The sequence below is a fragment of the Apodemus sylvaticus genome, chromosome 4, assembly GCF_947179515.1.
Source record: "Apodemus sylvaticus chromosome 4, mApoSyl1.1, whole genome shotgun sequence".
NCBI lineage: Eukaryota > Metazoa > Chordata > Mammalia > Rodentia > Muridae > Apodemus > Apodemus sylvaticus.
In genome coordinates, this window is record NC_067475.1 from 78,614,247 (window position 1) to 78,637,282 (window position 23,036).

General features: G+C 41.1%; 1 protein-coding gene across 3 annotated transcripts in view; it reads right to left on the bottom strand.

Annotated features, from left to right (window-relative positions):
• The window catches only part of Ash1l (ASH1 like histone lysine methyltransferase), a 116,046-nt gene that overhangs the window by 37,744 nt on the left and 55,266 nt on the right, over positions 1–23,036 (bottom strand). For all 3 annotated transcript variants that reach the window (XM_052180088.1, XM_052180087.1, XM_052180086.1), the window contains exons 6-10: positions 16,597–16,776; positions 13,630–13,724; positions 6,354–6,427; positions 3,956–4,001; positions 3,735–3,843 (exon numbers count right to left, since the gene is read on the bottom strand). In XM_052180088.1, coding sequence (XP_052036048.1) covers positions 3,735–3,843; positions 3,956–4,001; positions 6,354–6,427; positions 13,630–13,724; positions 16,597–16,776 — 504 coding nt within the window. The remainder of the gene's footprint in view (positions 1–3,734; positions 3,844–3,955; positions 4,002–6,353; positions 6,428–13,629; positions 13,725–16,596; positions 16,777–23,036) is intronic.

The window sequence follows — 23,036 nt, forward strand, 5'->3', positions numbered from 1 at the left end:
ACAGGGTTTCTCTGTGTAGCCATGGCTATCCTAGAACTTGCTTTAAGACCAGGTTGTCCTCAAACTCAGAGATTCACCTGCCTATGTCTTCAAGTGGTAGAATTAATGACCATCACTATCCTGCAAAATGTACTTATAAAAATTCAAAATGTATGTTTGGCTGGGCTTCTAATTTGGTATATATAAATCATGTTAAATTCACATGGAGTCTTTTGTCTGTGTCTCAGAAGTGCAAGGGTACATACAGGTGTTCAGCACATGTCAAGCTTACTAGAGACATTTTAAAAATCACTGTAAAAGATGTTTTGTCTTATATTCATGGGTAATTTGAATATATGTACATATGTGAACAATGTGCTTTCCTCGTGCCCATGGAAGTCAGAAACCTCTGAGCCAGCTCCAATAGTGACTTTTTCTTCCTTTTTTTTTTTTTTTTAAATTTATTTATTTATTATATGTAAGTACACTGTAGCTGTCTTCAGACACACCAGAAGAGGGCATCAGATTTCATTACAGATGGCTGTGAGGCACCATGTGGTTGCTGGGAATTGAACTCAGGACCTCGGGAAGAGCAAGCAGTCAGTGCTTTTAACCTCTGAGCCATCTCTCCAGTACCCCCTTTTCTTCCTTTTTGAGAAAGGGTTTCTCAAAGTAGCCTTGGCTGTCCTGGAACTCACCCTGTAGATCAGGCTGGGCTCAACTCACAGAAATGCATCTGCGTCTGCCTCTCAAGTATTGGAACGAAAGGTGTGCACCACCACATATCCTGGCTCCCAGGGATATTTTTAATAGTGAGACACTGAAAATAAATTAGTTGACCAGAACAGAAGAGGCCAATTTTGGCCTATTAACTTGATAGATAGAAAGTTTCTCAAAGAGATGATGTATAAATTTAAGATGTCTGTAAGTAGCTGGACATGGTTATTATCACAAAGCATAAAACTTATATACACACACCACCACCAAAAACAAAACAAAACAAAACAAAACAAAACAAAACAAAACAAAACAAAACATCAAAGCAAGCTGCGTAGTGGTGCACAACTTTAATCCCAGCATTCGGGAGGAAGAGGCAGGAAGATCAAGGCCAGCTTTGTCTATACAACAAGTTCCAGGATAGCCAGGGCTACACAGAGAAACCCTGTCTCATTAAAATGAAACAACAAAAAACTAGTCGGGCAGCTTTTCTGGAAGGCCCTTTGGACACCTGTCGGCCATATACCCCTGTACATCCAGAGGACTTGGTTAACCTGGCCTTTGTTACTCAGTCAACACTTAACATTTGTAGAAAGATATAAAAGATGGATGTGTTTTCAGGAAAGAATGGGTCAGAACTATTAGAAATAGGCTAGGTGGCTGGGTGGTGGTGGTGCACACCTTTAATCCCAGCAACTTGAGAGGCAGAGGCAGGCGGATTTCTGAGTTCGAGGCCAGCCTGGTCTACAGAGTGAGTTTCAGGACAACCAGGGCTACACAGAGAAACCCTGTCTCAAAAAAAAACAAAAAAACAAAACAAAACAAAACAAAAACCCAAAAAAACTAAACAGGTTAAAAGCTAAGACAAAAAGATTGTTTTGTGTTTGAGGCCAGTACTAGTTTGGACTGAGCTATAACATAAGGCCCTGTCTCGAAAATAAAATAAAAACAACACAACATTTATGAGTGAAAAGTCAGTACAAAAAAAAAAAATACTGCTAATTGGGGCTAGAAAGAAATTCACTCGACAGTTAAGAGCAATTGCTGCTCTTCCCAAGGACAGAGATTCAGGTCCGAGTACACACAGGAAGGCTGATAATCACCTGAAATTCAACTCCAAGGGATGTAATGCCTTTTTCTGATCTTCCTCAGTTACTACATGCATGTGGTATACATAAACTTTTACACACACACACACACACACACACATACACACACACTAAATAATTCTTTTCTTAAAACTCATTATCTATACCAACATTCCTACCAATAATCACGCTATATTTATGTATAACTATCTTATATGCATTTATAGTAGTATAAGTCAGGAAAGATTCCCAATTGGCATGTTCGTTTGTTTTTTTTATTTTTTGTTTTGTTTTGTTTTATATTTTGGTTTCTTGAGACAGGGTTTGTCTGTGTAGACCTGGCTGTCCTCGAACTCAGAAATCCACCTACCTCTGCCTCCCTAGTGCTGGGATTACAGGCATGCGCCACCACACCCGGCTAATTGACATGTTCAAACTAATTTCTTCAGCTCACAGGGCAGTTGAGGACTTCAGAAGCAGTTACCTCTGGCAAAGATCAGGATGTAAAAGATACTGGTAGTTCTGGTTTTTTAAGACAGAGATTAGCTGTGTAGCTCTAGCTGGTCCAGAACTTACTTGGGAGAGCAGGGTAGCCTAAAGTTTATGTGGTTCCTGCTGTCTTAGCCCTTTGAGTGCTAAGATTATAGGTATGTGCTGCCATACCCGGAACATTAAGTTCTTTATTTTCTGTAAATTTATCTGCATTACTAAACCCACAAATTCCATCTCTCCTCTTTCCTCGAACTCAGAAATCCGCCTGCCTCTGCCTCCCAAGAGCTGGGATTAAAGGTGTGTGCCACCATTGCCTGGCTGGCATTTCCATTTTATGCCTGGTAGAGTATGCTTCTAATTTCAGTACATGGGAGGCTAGCAGGAAGAGCAGAGCTCTAAGACAACAGAAAACAAATATGCCAGACTAAAAAACAGTCATCATTGCTGTCTCATGGCTTCTGTGGTCACTGACCATGTGCATGCTTTTACATGCTATACTTTCTCAGCACACTTTTCCTTGAAAATTGTGCCTTTCCTTTGGACTGTCCCTACCAAATGTTGAAAGCTAGGAAGTAGCCGGGTGGTGGTGGCGCATACCTTTAGTACCAGCACTTGCGAGGCAGAGGCAGATGGATTTCTGACTTTGAGGCCAGCCTGGTCTACAGGGTGAGTTCCAGGACAGCCAAGGAGACACAGAGAAACCCTGTCTTGAAAAAACCAAAAACGAAAGAAAGAAAGAAAGAAAGAAAGAAAGAAAGAAAGAAAGAAAGGAAGGAAGGAAGGAAGGAAGGAAGGAAGGAAGGAAGGAAGGAAGGAAGGAAGGAAGGAAGGAAGGAAGGAAGGAAGGAAGGAAGGAAGGAAGGAAGGAAGGAAGGGAAGGGAAGGGAAGGGAAGGGAAGGAAGGAAGGAAGGAAGGAAGGAAGGAAGGAAGGAAGGAAGGAAGGAAGGAAGGAAGAAAGAAAGAAAGAAAGGAAGGAAGGAAGGAAAAGCAAGCAAGCTGGGAAGACATTTAACACTTTACTTATTAACTACCTGATGGTGGCACCTTTTATCCCAGGACTTGGGAGGTAGAGACAGGCAGATCTCTCGAGTTTGAGGCCAGCCTGGTCTACAAAGCAAGTTCTAGCATAGCTAGGGCTGTCACACAGAACAATCGGTGTCTCAAGAAAGTAAACAAAAATCAACCAATAAAATAACAAGCAGAAAATATTTTGCAAATTAATAGATTACAACACCTCAAATCATCCTCCAAAACTTCCCCCAGGGAAGGTAGCACTAAATTAATCATCCCTATGTCTCATCACTAGGTAGGAAGATTCTAAATTTAGGTACAAAAAAGTCTTTCTGACACTGTTCTCAGTCTGTTGGTTATCAGTATACTACATGTGAAGGAGAAAGGAAAGGCAGTATCGCACACACCCCTCCCCGACTTAGCATTAGAGAAACCAGTCACAGTACCTATTGAGGCAGTCATCCCCACAGCCCTTCCTGGTGTCATCATCTGGCTTCTTACAATTACAGGTGGTAGCCTCATAACCAGAAAGAGGTTTGACATCGACGTAGACATCTTAGAAGACAGCAAATAAAAATTTTTGAACAAACAGAATTATCTTTCAAGTGTCAAGACAGGAGGAACATTAATGTTTTGAAGGTGGAAAAACATCTTCTAAATTACTCACTTGAACGGATTTTTTTATACAGGGGGACATCTGGCTTTTTGTATAGCTAGAAGAAAAAAAATATTGATAAAGCATTTTGCTTCAAATGACAGTGTGGCATCAACCCCTTAAAATACAGGATGTATCTTCTGTTCATACAGAAATATTTGCAGGGTGCGGGTATGAGGGCTCCCCTCTATAACCCTCGGGCAGGAGGATCACCATGAGCTTAATTTAAGCTACACAGTAAATACTTCTGAGACCTTTTGAACTGAATACAACTGAGGAAAATACAGAGTGATCTTTTTTCTTTCCTCCTTATAAATAAAGGGTGACAGAGAATTAGAATTAATAAGCACTAAACAGTTTACAAAAAGTTACATAAACAACGTTTTGAGACACTATCTACAGCCTTGGATTGCCTGCAGTTTCTTACGTAAATTCTCGGATCTTCTATGTCCATTCTGGAGGAATGGGATTACAGGTGTGTTTAGTAACATTTCACTTAGAGCAATGTACTTTCGATTTTTTTCTTTAGCATGTTGTTGGATAACAATTGGAAAAAAGCACTCTGAAGACCAAAGCTATGATTCACTGGTATAACTTAAGATTCTACTTGTTCCTATGAAGAGAAAGGGAAGGCTTGGGAATGAAGGCAAGGTAAAGTAAAGGCAGAGGTAGAGTGCATGTTCAAGCCTCAGCATGGCCCCTCGGCCAAAGCGCAAAACTCTGTAAACCCTAAACACGTGTTTGCTGATAGGGGGGTTATAAGAAACTAGGAAGATTTACTGGCCTCGCAGCATCACACTTGTTGGCTGGGAATCATTAGGTTTTCATTAGGGTTTTCATCAACAAGCAGACTGTGTTGTTGGTGCTCATCTGCAATTCCAGCACCATGAACATGAAAGCAGCAGGTTCCGAGGTGCAGGCTGGCTTTAGCTACACAGCAAGCTCAGCGCTAGCCTGGGCAATACGAAGCAGCACTGAGCAAAGAGCTCTAATGTTTGAATTAAGGTGTGTTGCGAAAGAAACAGCTATTTGAACTAAACTCCATCATTTAGTAATATGTTACAAGCCTCAGTAACACTATTTATTTTATCACTTTTTTCAGTACATTCTGAAAGTCCTTCTCCATAGTCAAAAATGAGAGAAAAAAAACCTGCCTAAAAACCAATTAAAACAAAAGCAATTCTTCCAACCAAAGATAATAAAAACAGACATAAATATCCAACTTTTTCATGTAGACTCAGGGTTCTCCACCTGCACATAGTTCCCAAAACAATGACTCTGAGACCTAATAATTTATAAATAAACGTCTAGGCCGTAAGCATTGGCCTGTTCTCACTGGCCCAGAACTCCATTAGGGAAAGCCTAATCTATGTCTGCCATAAGCTAGCTACCTTTCCTCAGTTTCCTGTGTCTGTCTTCCTCAGAGTCAGGGCTGAATCTCTCCATCTTGATTCTTTTCCAGATGTCTGTCTGTCTGTCTCTGTCTCTCTGTCTCTGTCTCTGTCTCTGTCTCTGTCTCTCTCTCTCTCTCTCTCTCTCTCTCTCTCTCTCTCTCTGCCAGATGTCCCACCCTCTATTTTCTGCCTTAGCTAATAGGCCATCAGCTTTTTATTGACAGGTGACACTTCCACACAGTACACAAGAGATTTTCTCTACGTTTGAGACTTGTTGTTGCTTTCTAGTCTAAAAGGAGATACAATAATCCACCCTTTTATCCTTTCATCTCTATACCCCACCCCCATCTCCCCCCAGACAGATACCCTCGAAGAATTCAAAGACCATCAGAGAGGAGGAGGCAGAGGAGACTGAACTGGTTTTGCTTTTCCACAGTTTGACTTTTGCTCAGAGACAGTGTTTTACTATGGAGCTCTAGTTGGCCTGCAGCTCACAGAAATTTACTTGCCTCTGCCTCCTGACTGCATAAGGAGCTGTCACCACCACACCCACCAAAGATAACTTTTGACAGTATTTTAGATAAATTCAAAAATCCAAAAACAAAGCACCACCTGCTGTTCATTTCACTTGTCTGTATGCTTCTACACCTCTACGGCTGCTGTAAAGATAGGGCCTACATTTTTTAAAAGTGTTGTTGGCAGTTCACCCACATTCTTCCAAGACCTCCAAGAAAATGAATTCTTATAGCACAAAGTCTTTGCTACCAAAGCAATAAGATTAAGAACAGAAGGTTGCCCAAAAGCAGGGACTTACTGTAATTCTGAAGTGTGAGCAAAGGCTTTACACATTAACTATGCACACAAATTCATTGTTCTTAGTTTCTAACCTTTTACAAGGACAATTCTCAGTGCATCCTAAGATTTCATCACAAGGAGCCAGAGGAAACAAACTTATCCTCCCTATTCCCTAACCCTTAGCAATTAAAAAGAAAACCTGGAAAAAAGGTCCTTTGTACCTGATTGTGTTTCCACTGCCAGAGGATGTCGTAGGGAAGCTGGAAGTCAATTCTCTTCTGTCTGAGGTACTTTCCTGAAATTAAAAAAATTCAACAACTATTCTGGTATGCAGTCCATACAAAGAGAGTAAATAGTTACACACAAAATATATTTTAAATTTATACTCATCTCTAGAAAAATCAGGTTAATGCTACAAAAAAGGATAAGGGCTGATGGAAAGTCAGGGCAAGAGCTCTTGCTGTTCTTGCGGAGGAGAGGGTATCTGTCAGTCCAGGGTCAGGGATCTGACGCCCTCTTCTGACCTCTTCAGGCCGTAGGTACACCAGAATGCACATAAATCCATGCGGGTAAAACAGTCATACACACAACAACAACAACAACAACAACAACAACAACCACAACCACCTAATGATACGAAAGGGGGAGAGGTGCAGAAATCCAGGCTGGCTCATGGATAGCTTGTGTTATCAAGCTTTTCTAACTGAACTCTATCCCAGGAGCAATCATGGTGGAAGAAAGAAACTGGACTTCTACAATTGTTCTTTTGCTTTCATGAGGCACTGTGAAACATAGAAAATTAAATAATAAGACGAACCTGATCCCCAAATTCATGGTGAAAGGAGAACCAGTTCCTGAATATGTCCTCTGACATAGTCTACATATATGAAGAAAGATGGTTCAGAACTTAAGACTGCATACTCTCTGTAAAGCACCTCAACTTGGATCTGAGCACACACACAGGTGCCTCACAATTGCTTGTAATGCCAGCTTCACAGGATATGATCCCTTTCTGGCTGCTGAACATGTAATATACTCACATATACTCCACTTTAGCCACAGCACTCAGGGAGCAGGGGCAGGGGCAGGCAGATCTTGAGTTGGAGGCCAGCCCGGTGTGCCCAATGAGATTCAGGATAGCCAGGGATACACAGAGTAGAGGAAAAGGGACATGTAAATGTATTTAAGATGCTATTGACATTTTCCTGCACCTTCAACTACTTGGTTCTTTTTGTTTTTTCTTTTTTCTTCCTCAGTCTTTCCTTTCTTTCCCTTCTCTCTCTCTCTCTCATTCTTTTTTTGAGGCAGAGATTCTCTTGTGTAGTCCTGGCTATCCTGAAACTCACAAAGATCCTTATGCCTCTACCTCCCAAGTGCTGGGATTAAAGATGTGCAGCAGCAGCAGCAGAAGCAGCAACAGCAGCACCACCACCACCACCACCCAGCTTCTGTGGACTCTTAATACTGACAGGAAAAAAAAAGTAATAGTGTAGACGAGTCCTAAGAAAAGGGAAGCAGGTCTCATTATGCATTCTTGACTGTACTGGAACCTTCTATGTAGACCAGGTTGGCTTGGAACCACATCCACTGCTAGGATTAAGAGCATGAGCCACCATGCATGGCATTACTCTTGTCTGTTTTTTGAGACAGACAAACTTTTTATGACAACAGTTGATTCTACTGTTTGCCTGCAATACTGTTTCTCTAGAATATTCAAAGACAGAAAGGTTTTGAACTTCTTTAAAAAACTGTTCTCCTTATACTTAAGGATTCACTCATATCTACTCCAACTGACCTTAAACCCAGAGCTCTGCTTACAGGCCCTGTCTAACACTCTCCTAGGATCAAGACTGCAGGGCTCACTGAGGCTTCCCTAGCAATGCTCACACTCCTCTTTGCCTAATGCACACAATGATGACAATGGAAGAAAAAAAGGTCTGTGTGATTGTGAGTACTAAAATTACCGACATAGAAGACCTTCCACCACAACCTGAATATGAATCGAGCCATTAAAAACTAGGAGATATGGGGCTGCTGAGATGGCATAGCGAGAGCACTGGCTGTTCTTCCAGAAGACCTGGGTTCAATTCCCAGAAACCACATGGTGGCTCACAACCATTACAAAGGGATCTAATGTTCTCTTCTGGTCTGAGGATTTATATGCAGCACACCATTCATACATTAAATAATTAAAGTTAAAAAAAATTAGGCAATGAACTGGATGATGTTTACCTCACCAAGCTCGAGGACTGAATTCCTGCTCTTGAACTATGTAGCATGTGCTCAACATTTTCTGCATTAAGCAGAAGAGAATACAAGTCCTCTCAGATAGAGATGGAAAGCAAAGCAGTGATGGCTCAACTGAAATGGAGGCAGAGAGTGAAGCCCTCTGTAGTGTCTATTCCTGCTTGTCAACTTGACTATATCTGGAATGAACTACAATCTATAATTGGAAGGCTCACCTATGATCCTAATCTGGAGGCTCAGAGATATAAGTTTCTGACCTGGATCTTGGCATGGAGATCTTGAAGCATAGTGGCTATGAATTCCAGAACATTAAGACAAGGAGATTTCTGAGTTCAAGATCATCTGTGATTAAAGGCATGGAGGCACTTGCCTTTAATCTGAGCCATACCCTCTGCTGGAGACCTACAGCCTTTAATCTGGGCTGCACCCTCTGCTGGAGATCTATATAAGGACATTGGAAGAAGTAAGATTCTCTCTCACTCTTCCTTGTCTGCTTGCCTCGTGGGACTGAGCAACTGCTAGATCCTTGGACTTCCATCCACAGCTGCTGCTGACCATTGTTGGGGAGTTGGACTATAGACTATAAGTCATTGACAAATTCTCTAACTATATAGAGACTGCCCATACATTCTGTGATTCTAGAGAACCCAAACTAATACACCATCAATGGTCAAGGGCTAGAGGTAAGTAAGAGTATATTAAATTAGCAATGGTTGCAGTACACACGCCTTTAATCTCAGCTCTTTGGAGACAGAGACACTCAGATGCCTACTGAGTTGCAGGCCAGTCAGAACTACAGTGTGAGTCCCTACCTCAAAACAAAGAAAAAAAACTATGGTCATAGATTATCTCTGTTTCGGGGATAGAGATGGCTTAGCAGTTAAGCATAGTTATTGTTCTTCCAAAAGATCCAGGTTTGGCTCCAAGTACAATTATCAGGTGTTATAAAATCTTCATTAAGTTTCAGGAGATCTGATAATCTTTGGCTTTCACAGGTACCTTATACAAGTGGCTCACATAAACTCACATAGGCATACATATACCATAAATAATTAAAAGTAAATAAATGGAGATATGGTTGTCCTCATGAAGAGTCTCATAAATCTTCACTATGGTAAATAAGGATATCATTCATTGGAAAGGACTACCTATATGTTGTAATAAAAGGCACTGCAGGCTTCTTAGCAAGGCTGAATACAGTAGCTATTACTACTGTTATAGACATTCCTAATGCTGAGACCTTTAAATACTGTTTCTCATGTTGTGGTGACCCCCAACTATAAAATTATTTCATTGCTATTTCATAACTATAACTTTGCAACTGTTACGGCTCATAACATAAATATCTGATATGCAGGATATCTGATATGTGACCCTGATATGAGACCCAGAAGTTGCAAACTGCTGCTGTAGAGGGAAAAGGAAAGAAAGGGAAAACCTATGAACAGTGAAAAAGCCAGAAATGGCCAACCAATCACTTTTGAAACTCAGTGGGGAAAAAAACAAACAAACAAAAAAGCCTGGTACTTAAGAGGGGCAGCTGCTGTGATAACTTTGATCATGTGGTTCTCAGACATTAGAAATATTATCTGGCTGGACTATAGACAGCCCTGGTAAGCTGGAGCAAAGTTTACTTATTCAGGTGAGAACTCTGAAGACAGAATACTGAGAGAAAGTCCTAAGTAGAGAGGCCTAGCTCATAAGGTTTTCAAGTGGATCAGGAATCCCTGAGTGCCATTCATGTCAAGAATCTGCCTTAATTCGGTCTGATCTGAGAAACTGGGAAAGTTGAGTTAAATAGTAGACTAAACTGCTTGGCAGAAGAAATTTCAATACAGGAGAGAACTCAGGTTGTTGCTGAGAAAACAACTACAACTGACCCAGGGTTTGGCACCACTGTGAGGGAGGAAGCAGTGCTGCCATGGGACAACAGGACAGGTGTCCTGAGGGCAACATGCACCTGCCCAGAGGCTACACCTTGAGAAGATCCAAGCTCTTTTGAAGGAAGGCAGCGTAAAAAGAAACAGACAGCTGCTGAAGGGATTGCTTCTTCCCTACAGAGCATCGGCCCAGGGTAGGTAAGATAGCTTATTTAGGTCTAAGGACTGTGTAAACTTGATCAGTGTTTGATCCCTAGGACTAATATAAACACGGAAAGAGAGAACCAACTTGACAAAGTTATCCTTTGACCTCCATATACACGCTGTGGGATAAACTTCCTTCACATACACATATACAGGCACCCATGCACCCACATGACATATATATGTTGAAACCCAGCAAAAAGCAGCTGGAGGGATGGCTTACTGGTTGAGAGCCTTTGGCAGAGGATCCTAGTTCAATTCCCAGCAACCACATGGTAGCTCACAATCATCTGTACCTGCTCCAGTACTAGGGAAATCTGACATTCACTGAGTTAAGACAAGTGTAGACAAAACACTCAGACATAACAACAACAACCAAACTTAAACAAAAAGCAGGTACCTAAGGATGGCAAATGAAAGCTGACAGAAGCTGGCACAAGGGGGCCAGGCTAGATGCCAAGAAGCTAGAAGACTTAGGCACTGTTGTCCATTTGCTGGTTTTGAAAGAAAGATATAAGACTGAAGGGGTCATGGAGTTTTCTGTGACTGCAGAGAGCAGCTGCAGCCAGGGAATTTACAGTAGGGTTGGCATTCTTGCAAGGGGGCACTGGAGGGCCAGTGCTTCAAGCTCTGAAGGTAAAGCCTAAGTTGAGATGGAGATTCCAGGAATTGGAAATACCTGGACCATGGACCATCTAGTATGCAGGGGAGTGGGCAAGCAAAGGAGCCGGTCCTGCACAGGCCTGCTGCAGCCCAGCTGAATATACTGTGAGCCCCAAGTGACAGACAAGGAATTATAAGATTTAGTTTTTGCTCTGCTAGATTTTTGTTTTGCTCTGGTTTGATTGTTCCTTGCTATGCCTAAGTTCTTTCCTTTTAAAACAAGAATGTGCTATTAATGTTGGAAATATGTAAACTGTTTTTTTTATTGGAACCCATAGCTAAAGAAACTGACTTTACTTATTCTTTATTTTGAGATGCTGTCACACTATATAGCACTAGCTGGCCTTGACTTTACAGAGACCCGCTTGCCTCTTCTTCCCAACAGCTGGGAATAAAGACATATGCCATGCTTGATTAAAAATGGATTTTTAATGTGCTAAATGTTTTAAAAATTTCGTGGTCTTCTAAAGTTGGATTGAATGTATTTTATATTATAATATGGTAATAAGTCTATGAACAAGAGATAGCTTAAAAATGATGTGTGTATAAATGTCAAGGTGACAAGTGGTAGAGTTATGACATTAATGTTCATTTTCATTTCATTTTCAATGGCTATGGCCATTGGGATTGTCTTTTTTTGTTTGTTTGTTTGTTTGTTTGTTTTTGTTTTTTTGGATTTGGTTTTTTTTCGAGACAGGGTTTCTCTGTATAGCCCTGGCTGTCCAGGAACTCACTCTGGCCTTGAACTCAGAAACCTGCCTCCCAGAGTGCTGGGGATTACAGGCGTGGGCCAACAGCTCCCGGGCGGGATTGTCTTGATGATATGACTTTAATGCGAGAAGACCAACCTTCTTGTGGGTAGGAATGATTCCTAAGCAAGGGATCCTAGAGCAGAAACTCAGGGAAAGCCAGCTGAGCAACTACAAACTACAAGCACTGCTCCCTCTGCTCCCGACTGTGGAGTGCTGTGGTCTGCTCCACGCTCCGCTGCCTTGACGTCCTGGCACTGGTGGGCTGAATCCATGAGAGAACGTGAGCCCCAGGGACCCTTTCTCCCTTGTGCTAGCTTTCCTAGGAGATTTTTCACAGCAGCAGAAAAAAAACCTAAGACCATCTGCATTCCTTTCCTTGATTAGATCTTTTCCTTGAAGCCAGAGATAATAATTTCTAAAACAGATGAAGGCTGGGAGTGGAGTGTAGGACTCAGGGCACAGTCAAGCTAAGAAGGAGTTCAAGGTCACACGTATCATGCTGAAGCTGCTCTAAATTATGTAATACTTTGTCTTTTTTTTTTTGAGACAGGGTTTCTCTGTGTAGCCCTGGCTATACCAGAACTTGCTCTGTAGACCAGATTGGCTTTGAACTCAGAAGAGATCCACCTGCCTGTGCCTCCTGAGTGCTGGGATGAAACACATGGGCCACCACTGCTCAGCTAAGATTTCATCTTAAAATAACAAAAATAAAACTCCCAAATAAAAAAACAAACAATAAAAAGTAAGATCCATCGGGCGTGGTGGCACACCTGTAATCCCAGCACTTGGGAGGCAGAGGCAGGCGGATTTCTGAGTTCGAGGCCAGCCTGGTCTACAGAATGAGTTCCAGGACAGCCAGGGCTACACAGAGAAACCCTGTCTCAAAAAAACCAAAACCAAAAAAAAAAAAAGTAAGATCCATCTAAAGGATGTCTTTGATCAACTTCAGATTAAAATGTGTCCCAGGAGAACCTACTCAAGATTCTTTTTTTTTGGGGGGGGGGGGGCTGGAGAATTGGTTCAGAGGTTACGAGCACTGGCTGTTCTTCCAGAGGTTCCGAGTTCAATTCCCAGCAGCCACATGGTGGCTCGTAACCAGCTGTAATGGGATCTAAAGCTCTCTTCTGGTGTGCCTGAAGACAAATAATGTACTCACATACATTAAAGAGAAAAAGAAAAGATTCTCATTTGGAAGAAAAGGAATAATGCCCATTAATTAGCTAATACCCAGTTTAAAAACAAGAAAAGTAGGGTTGGTGTCCAGATAAATGGTTGAATAAACTTGAAGGAAGGAAGGAAGGAAGGAAGGAAGGACGGACGGACGGACGGGACGGACACACGCACGCACGCGCGCATGCGCGCATAGGGTTTGAAGTAATCCCAGCTGTCTCTAAATCACTGTGTAGCTATGGATGTCCCTGAGCGTCATATCTTCCTGCCAAAATCACATGTACACTGTCTGCCTAGTTCTGCCCCTCGTTTGTGCAGTACCAGGGATCCAATCCAGGCTTCCTTCTTGTCAAGCACACATTCTACCAGCTGAACTAAATCCCCATATCCTTGCCAAGAATTCTTGGGACTTTCTTGTTTAAAAAAAAAAAGGTAATGAATTTGAACCCAGTACAACAAAGAATAGAGGTACTTTTCCTAGATTCAGAATATACAATTTTATCGCTTCTTGGCCTTTTGGCTAAGATCAAGTGCAGAATATACAATTTCTTATCGGTACACGCCGTGGGCTGACTACTCACCAACATGAATGGGCGCTGGGAATAACCCATACTCATGCTCCCCGGGAGTGTACTCCAACTTCTCTTTCTTTAATTGAATTAATCGGCTCTTTGGGCTGTGATGAGAAAATGAATAAGAAACAAAGCTAATTAAATTTCTTCCTGAGGAAAAATGAAAGCTAATTAAATTTCTTCCTGAGGAAAAATGAAACTAGATTAAATCTGGTAAGGTGGCTCAATGGCTAATGGCACTTGCCACAGAGAATGACAACCTGAGTTCGAACCCTGGGAACTCAACTGTTGAAATAATGAATCAGTTTCTGAACACTGTCCTTTGTCCTTAATGTGCATGTATGCAAGCCTATTTCAATGAGTAAATAAAAAGAAAAGCGTTAATCTAAAACCCATATTGGAAAAAAACTCAGCAGTTAATAAATAGCATTGCCTGTTCTCTATAGAGAGGACCCGAGTTCAGTTCCTAGAGCCTCTATCTGCAGTTGGAGAGGATCTGGTGTCCTCCTCTGGCCTCTGAGAAGGTATTGTCATGTACCTGCAAGCACCTGTGAATACACATAAATAAATAATTGGAAATTTAGGAAATCCCCCTTAAAAGAGGTTCTTTAATACTGTCTAAATTATACAAAAAGAATTTGAATATCAGATCTAATTTTATTTTATTCATATAAACACAGCCCTGGCTGTCTAGGTAAGACGGTCTGCAGCCACGGAGCCACTGGTGGGAGGAGAGTGGTTTCTCCACACATGCACATGGTGACCTGCACTCATGCAGACATATCATACAAAATAAAACAAAAAGTATTTTATATGTGTTTTGCTTGTATGAGTACAGTTGTCACATGTGTGCCTGGTGCTTGCAGAGACCAGAATCAGGCAATGGATCCCCTGAAACTGAAGTCCTCTGCTGTGTGTGTGTGTGTGTATGTGTTTTAAGACTGGGTTTCTCTGTGTAGCTCTAGCTGGCTGTCCTGGAATTCACTCTATAGACCAGGCTGGCTTTGAACCAAGAGATCTGCCCTCTTTTACCTCCCAAGCGCTGAGATTAAAGGTGAGCATCACTAACAACCTGACTGGAAGAGATTTTTTAAATGAAAATATTTTTATGATTTATTATTAGTAAATGTCGGGTTAATACACTGTTTGGTCCAAAGTGGGTCTATAAAATAGCAGTGCTGGCGACAATACTGTTAGCAAAAGCCTAAACATAACCTCTCATGATTCTTAAAATTCTGTTTACTAGGAAAAGCACTACCTTTCTTATCTCCCCCTACCTATACTGGTCATCTAGCTCAGGTAAGAACATCTCTGGCTCAATCAGTCACAGCAGCCTGCCCCTTACTGAAGATCCTATAAAACACGAGTACTTGGCTGCCAGGTTGCTGTTCTCAGCTTCCCTGAACAGACATAATGGCTTGATCCCCGGTAAACTTTCTTACTTCTCAGAGAATGGTCCAGTTTGGCATTTTCACTTACTCTCACATATACCTACTTTATATGCAGATATAGATGGGGCCACATAGGTTGGGCAGTGGTGGCGCACGCCTGCAATCCCAGTACTCTGGGAGGCAGAGGCAGACAGATTTCTGGCCAGTTCGAGGCCAGCCTGGTCTATAGAGTGAGTTCCAGGACAGTCAGGGCTACACAGAGAAACCCTGTCTCAAAAAAACCAAGTCCATAAAACAAAAAACAAAACAAAACAAAACAAAAAAAAAAAAGATGGGGCCACATAACTTTTTCTTGGGTTAAAAAAAAAAAAAAAAAAGACTGGAAAGAGCAGGACTGTGCTAGACAAGTGTTCTATGAAGACAGTGACCCAAACCTTGGGTCTCTATAATCTGCTTTCAGTTTTATACTTTTCTGTTTAAACTCATAGAGATATAGCTGCCTATGCCTCTCAAGTAATGGGATTAAAGAAAACTTTAAAAATACCCCTGACCTCCTGACTGGCTTAATGACTGTTTCACCTTTTTTTTTTTCTTTAAATAAAAAAAAACCCTGAAAACTGAATTCAGCCCAGATGTAGCAGCCCATGCCTATAATCCCAGTACTTTGGCATGAGGCTAGTTTTTAACTTTACCATGAACACCTCCTTGGTGTTTAAAAATCACCATTCTCCCCATCTGCCCCCCTAGTAAAAGACAGAGACTCATGCAGGTCAGGCAGGTATAGTTCTATATGTATTTGAGAGTATCTCTCACCATCTCCTCTGCTAATCCTGTATGGATTATAGACAAGCCCAACTATATACAGGTACGAGGCACTAGATATCTAACCTGGGCTTTCAGCTTAAGCAATGTACCAAAAGCCAGCCCAAGGCCTTTAACTATAATACATAGCTGTGATCCCAGGGCAGAGCTGGGTGGCTGGTCTATACTGCCAGTGCTAGACTCCACTGCAGTAACTGACAAAGGAGTTCTTGTAAAGCTGTATCAGGATAAATAAAGTTCTTCAAACAATGCAGGAAAGTTTATTTATTTGACAAATGATTTAATCAACAAAACTACAAATACATTTATCTGCACAGACAGTGTTATTTAACTTTCTTCCTTCATTTTTAAGAAATGTCTCGATATGTAGTCTGGCAGGCATGTAAAGAAAGATGCCTTTGAACAGCCTTTGAACAGCGACAATTTTCCTGTCTCTGCTTCCAGAGTGCTTGGATTATAGGTGTACACCATCACAGTTGGTATTCTTTCTTACTTTTAAACAACAAAAGGAATAATTAGAATATAAATTACAGAATGGATCTTAAGGGAGGCTAAACATCAAGAACGATAGCTGTAACCCTATAACCTAGTGCAGCAGCACCAGTCCAGTGAATACACTGGTACTTGAGTGCTATACATACAAAATATATTACATATATAATATATATTAGATTATGTGTGTGTGTGATACATTTTTTGCCTTTAAAAAAAATATGGGTGGATAACAGGTATTAGAAGATATAAGCTTACAGTCGCTACTTACTCTGTAGTTTTGTAAACATCAGAATAGAGCCCAGCTCTCTGGTACTTCTTCTTCGGAGGGCGTGGGGCCTTCTTCTCTCGTGGGATGAGAGCCAGCATAGGCTGCAAGGTACTTTCAGTTTCAGAAGGTTCAGCCGGGGTTTCGAGAGTACTGGGAACTTCAACTGGTGCTTCTATAAAGCTAGAAAAAAAAAAGTCTGAAGATGTTATTGTGAAAAATAATTATTATTTACTTATAGTTCATATTTTATATAACACATATATACATACACACACACACACACACACACACACACACACACTTGTTGTTTGTTTTTTTTGGTAGTCTTGGCCTTGAACTTGCTATATAGCCAATAATGGCCTTAATCTCCTGACTCTTGTGCCTCCTATTCCCATGTACTGATATTATAGCCATGCTTCAAGCATGTTGATGCCTACTTCTAATGTCAGAATCAGGCACAGACAGTTCTTTGAGCTAGAGGCCAGCCTGGCCTATACTATTGAGTTCTAGGCCAGACAGAGTTACACAGTAAGACCCGGTCTTAAAAGAAAGAAACATCAAGGCACATGAGTGTGGTGATCAGTGCCTTTCACCCTACTGCTTAAAAGTTTAGGCAGGGGGCTGGAAAGATGGCTCAACGGTTAAGAGCACTAGCACTGGCTGTTCTTCTACAGGTCCTGCGTTTAATTCCCAGCACCCACATGGCAGCTCACAACTGTCTGTAATTCGAGTTCCAGCGGATCCAAAATACTCACACAAGACATACATGTAGGTAAAACACTGATGAACACAAAATAAAAATAAATAAATTCATTTTAAAAGGTCGATGCAGAAGCATCAGGAGTTCAGGCATTCTCGGGAGCACAGCAAGTTCAAGACCATCCCGTATCAGAAACCACAATTGGTGCAGTCAGGCATAGGGGCTCACACATGTTAGCTCAGCACCGTTGAGTCTGAAGGTAGGCGCCTAGCATCGGACATGACTGTGTCTGAACAACAACAATCTTCAAAGGAAGCCTGGTGATGGCACAAGTCTATGAATAAAACTACTACCTAGGCTGAGACAGAGGAATGTCAAGTTCAAGGCAGCTTGAACAGTTTACTGAGACTTTTTCCAAAATGTTAACAACACACACACAAAAATGGTGTTATTTGGTATTATGGTAAATGGTTATTTGGTAAATGGTTATTGGTATTATGGGTAGGTTGTAGTTACATACCTTACAATGTAACAACATTCAAATTGCTATGGCTAAAAAAAATCATTCAAATTTTTATAAAAGTAGAAACTTGTTTTGTTTTGTTTTTATAAGAATCTAAGATACCATGAGAAAGATCTACTCAAATAGAACAAATTCACTGAAAGTCAATAATGAAAAACAAAAACAAACAAACAAACAAAAAGACAGTGATAGGAGGAATGGCTTCAAGAATTTCAAGGTTATCAGACTACGCAGAAAGTTCAAGGCCAGCCTGAGATACACAGGACCCCATCTCAAACAAGCCAATCAACCAAAACCCATCAAACTCACACACATTAGAGATGAGTTATGCTTTAGCAAAGGCAGAATAAAGTAGGCAGAGTCAGAAAGATTCCTGTAAATTCAAAGCATCATTAGTTCAGAGCACCAGTGGTTCCATAAGAAACTGTCTTGAAACAAAACGATGCTATCATGATTGATATAATGAATAACAGTTAAGAAATCTAGGGAAGGGGATATGGTATACAAAATGCTTGCTATGCATGCATGAGAAACTGTGTTTGACACACGGAATTCATTTAAAAGTGTGGCAATACATGCTTGTACTCATTAACACTAGAGAGGCAGAAGCAGGTAAGTTACTGGCCAGTCAGCCTCACCTAAGTGCTAAGCCCCTGGGTACCACTGAAAAAACTTGTCTCAATAAACAAAGTGATGGCTCCCAATGAAGGAAACCTGAGGTTGATCTCTGGCTTGCACATGTATGTGCATACATGAGCATTCCCACACATGAAAACAAGCCACCCCCACTCCCAGCGTAATGAAATCTAAATAAGGTGAGGTAACAATTGTAGCACACACTTTTAAACCCAGTATTCCAGTTGTGGGGCAGGAGGGTCCCTGAGTCTGAGACCAGCTTAGTTCCCAAGAAATACACTTAGCCAGTAAATATATGAAAAAGGTTAATATCAAGAAATGAAAAACAAACTGTCAAGCAAATTGAAAACAGTAACACGAATGCATTCTCATATCAGAAAAAGTAAACATCAAACCAAAACTACTAGAAGAGATTAAAAGAGACAAGACAATTTGATAAAAGGAACAATTACTCAAAAACATTTAAATAATAACTATGGGAGCCCCTAAGTTCATAAAACAAACACTGAAAACATAAAAGACTGCCTAGGTACCGACACAATAATAGTGTGGGACTTCAATACTGTGATCTCATGTTTAAGTCTTCCAAACTAAAAATAAGAACATCAGCACTAAAAATACTAAACATCAGTGGGTCTCAACATTCCCAATGCCATGCAGCCCTTTAATACAATTCTTTCTGGTGTGGTGACCCTAATCCATAAAACCAGTTTGATATACTTCAGTACTTTTGCTACCAATAAGGATCATAATATGATGTGCAACCCCAAAGGGGTCAAGATAACAGGTTGAGACCTACTGGTGAGCTTACAGATACATAGAGAATATACTACCCAACAGATAGGGAATATGCAATTTTCTCAGCTGTACCTGAAGCCTCTTCCAAAACCTACCACGTCATAGTGCATCAAGTTGGTCTCTCCTGTTTCCTTGGGTGTACGCTATCCCAAGAATAGAGTGGGGGTCTCCCCAAAAGGAAGTCCTACAATCCTAGCACTTGGGAGACAGAGGCAGGTGGATCTCTGTGAATTCGAGGCCAGTCTGATCTACAAAGTGAGTTCCAGCACAGCCAGGGTTACCACCACTCCACCCATCTCAAAAAACCAAACCAAAACAAAAACCAAAACAAACAAACCGACCTGTAAACTCTAGCACTACCTAATACAGAAGGGGCACTGACACATACAGACTTTGGGTCTGTTACTTTTAATGCATGACATTTTTAAAAAAAAAAGTCTTAGCAACTTAAAAGAATTTCTTTAGAGTTAGATCCATATTACGGATCTCCCTCCCTTCCTTCCTCTTCCCATGTGAGGATCAGACAACCAGCTCTGATGCCCGTGAACCCCAATGATGACCAGTCCAGCACAACCATAAGGGTCCAATTGTGGCATACTTATCTTGGTGGTAACCCAACAGCTCTCTAATGGGACCCTGTAAGATCCAGGAAAATTAAGTAAGGATCTGGGAGGAAATCCTACAACTGCTGCTTTACTGAATCAGCAAAATCCCTATCTATATGTTAACTATTTACCCTAACCTGTACCTTTTTTTCAAAACTATATTTAATAATGGCTCTTAGCTGGGCAGTGGTAGTGCAGGCCTTTAATCCCAGCACTTGGGAGGCAGAGGCAGGTGGATCTGAGTTCGAGGCCAGCCCGGTCTACAGAGTGAGTTCCAGGACAGCCATGGCTATACAGAAAAACCCTGTCTCAGAAAAAAAAAATGGCTATAGAATATTTGTACCTTTTTGTGATTTTATTATTCATACTGAGTGTATACACCATCATGCCAATTTTAAGTGGTACTAGAGAACAAACCTATGTTAGGCAAATCCTCCTTCAACTGAACTATAGGACCAGAGCATGGATATTTCTCTCATGTACTAATTCTGAACTTACTATATAGGTGAGGTTAATCTCAAACTTTTGAGCATAGCCAGGTCTAGTTTCTTAGATTGTATTGTTTTGCTTTATGACACAGTTTTGCTTTGTAACTCTGCCTGCCCTCTCGTCACAACTTGATATACTCCTCATACCCGGTTGTAAAAATGGCTCAGTAGTTTAGAGCTCAAATGGTTCTTTAAGAAGACCTGAGTTTGCTGGGCAGTGGTCGCACAGGCCTTTAATCCCAGCACTTGGGAGGCAGAGGCAGGCAGATTTCTGAGTTCGAGGACAACCTGGTCTACAGATCTACAGAGTGAGTTCAAGGATAGCCAAGGCTACACAAAAGAAACCCTATCTTGCAAAACCAAAAAAAAAAAAAAAAAAAAAAAGAGGATCTGAGTTCAGTTCTCAGTACCATGTCAAGCAACTCACAACTGTTTCTAAGTTCAGTCGAAGGTATCTGACACTCTCTTCTGGCCTCTGCTGGTACCTGAATTTAAATGTACAGTTTGTTTGGTAATTAAAAAAAAATAAAAACAACAACAACAACAAAACCCCAAAGATCTTCCTATCTACATCATGAGTGTAAAATGACATCCAGAGGCCTCCTGTTTTCCTTCTTTATGTAATCTGGACACCAGTAAATGCTGAACAACATGTCTTGTAAATATGCCCTACCACAGTGGAGTTATGTTTTACTTGTCAATATGTTTTTTGGTATATAGAAATATAAACTTATAATCCAGAATAACAATGTTTACTCTTATGGTTGCTGTTTTTGAAATTTCATAAAACAAAACCCGTAGGGGCTGGAATTATGGCTCATTTTCGAGAGGAGAACTTGTAGCTCTTCCAGAGCACACAGGTTCAACGTCCCAGAAGAGCATCCATGCGGTAGCTTACAACTATCTGTAACTCTAAGTCCAAGCAATCTGATGCCTTCTTTCGGCTACTATGGGCAACAGGCACACAATGATGGAAAATACACACAAACTCACACACACACACACTCTACTACCCTTTCATAGTACCTTTAAAACTTTGGAAAATAAAACAGACTTTATAAATATCAGACAATTTTTCAGAGGCTGGAGAAACAGCTCTGAAGTTAAGAGCCCTGCCTTTTTCCCAGAGGGCCCAGATTTGGCTCCCGTAACTTACATTGTAGTTTACAACTCCACGTGAGTTAGCTCCAGCTCCATGAGATCTGACCTTTTCTGGCCTTCATGAGTATCAAGCATGTATGTGGTACACACACATACATTCAGACAAAACACCCATATACATTAAAACAAACAAAACAAAGCAACGCCCCCCCAACAACCATGAATTAAATTTTGGTATGGAGAGATGGCTCAGTGGTTAAGAGAACTTGTTCTCAGAGAGGATCCAATTTCTTGATGATGAATAGTGGTTTATAACCAGCTTTAACTTCAGTTCTAGGGGAGCTTGTCTGATCTCCAAGGATAGCAAGCCTGCATGTAGTGGCAGTCATATGTATAGGCAGGCAAAACACATATATGAAATGCATAAATCTAATTTAAATTTTTTAAAGGAAAAAAATTATATATCCAGAAATTATCAATCCAGGCATTGTGGTACATTGCCTTTAATCCCAGCAGAGGTAGCCAGATCTCTGTAAATTGTAGTTCACATTGATCTACATATCAGATTCCAGACCAGATTGGGATATGTAATGAGACCCTGTCACAAAAACAAATACTAAAACCAAAAACTTACCCCAATGACAACCCACCCCCAACAAACAAACCAAACCCAAAACAAGGATAACAACAAATATAAAATCCAAGACAACCAAACAAAAAGAAACTATAAAACTAGCAATATGGTTCAGGGGGTAAAGACAGTCGCTGCCAAGCCTGCAAGGAGTTCAGTTCCTAGAGGCCACACAACGGACGAAGGGAACCATCTCTTTCCTTTTGTGGTTGTTTTGATATTTTATGAAATAATCACCTTCCTAGACATAAACAGAAGCACTGAGGAACTAAAGAGATGCTCAGTGGTTAAGAGCACTGGCTGCTTCTAGCGGACCCTGGCTGGGGTGTCAGTACTCACGCATGAATGTGACTCTAGTTTCAGGGGATCTGGATACCTTCACCAGGCATACAAGGGCTGCACCGCCATACATGTAGGCAAATGCTCACACACATAAAATAAGTTAATTTACTTATTATTATAGAATTCTTATTCCCAATCCAATGGTTCTACCCCAACTTTGACCATTTAGTTCGTCGATAAAGGACACACACAACCTTATATTTACAAAAAGGCTTACACTAGAGCTGGGAAGTTATCTAGCCTTATGTTATTAAAAACTATTTTTTAATCGATAACCCCAAGTTATTATTTACTATGTTTCATCTGGGCTGCTCTTATGTCTAATTGGCCAGCCCTCAGAGACATGTTTTCTTGACTCCTAACCCATGGCAACTTTCCCTTCCTCCTTACCTCCCCCCTCCATGGTTTCCCCTGACCCACCCAGACTTGGGAACGCTAAAACCAGATTATGTCTCTTCTGTCCAGGTCTTCTGGATCTTTATTTACCAATCAGAAATAACTTGGGGGCAACCAGGTCTTGGGAGCCTGCAGTTAGTATTACACTACCCGATCAAAGACCAAACCTCAACAGCTAATCAATGATTAATCTTGAGACAAGGGTCTCTCTAGCTTCCTG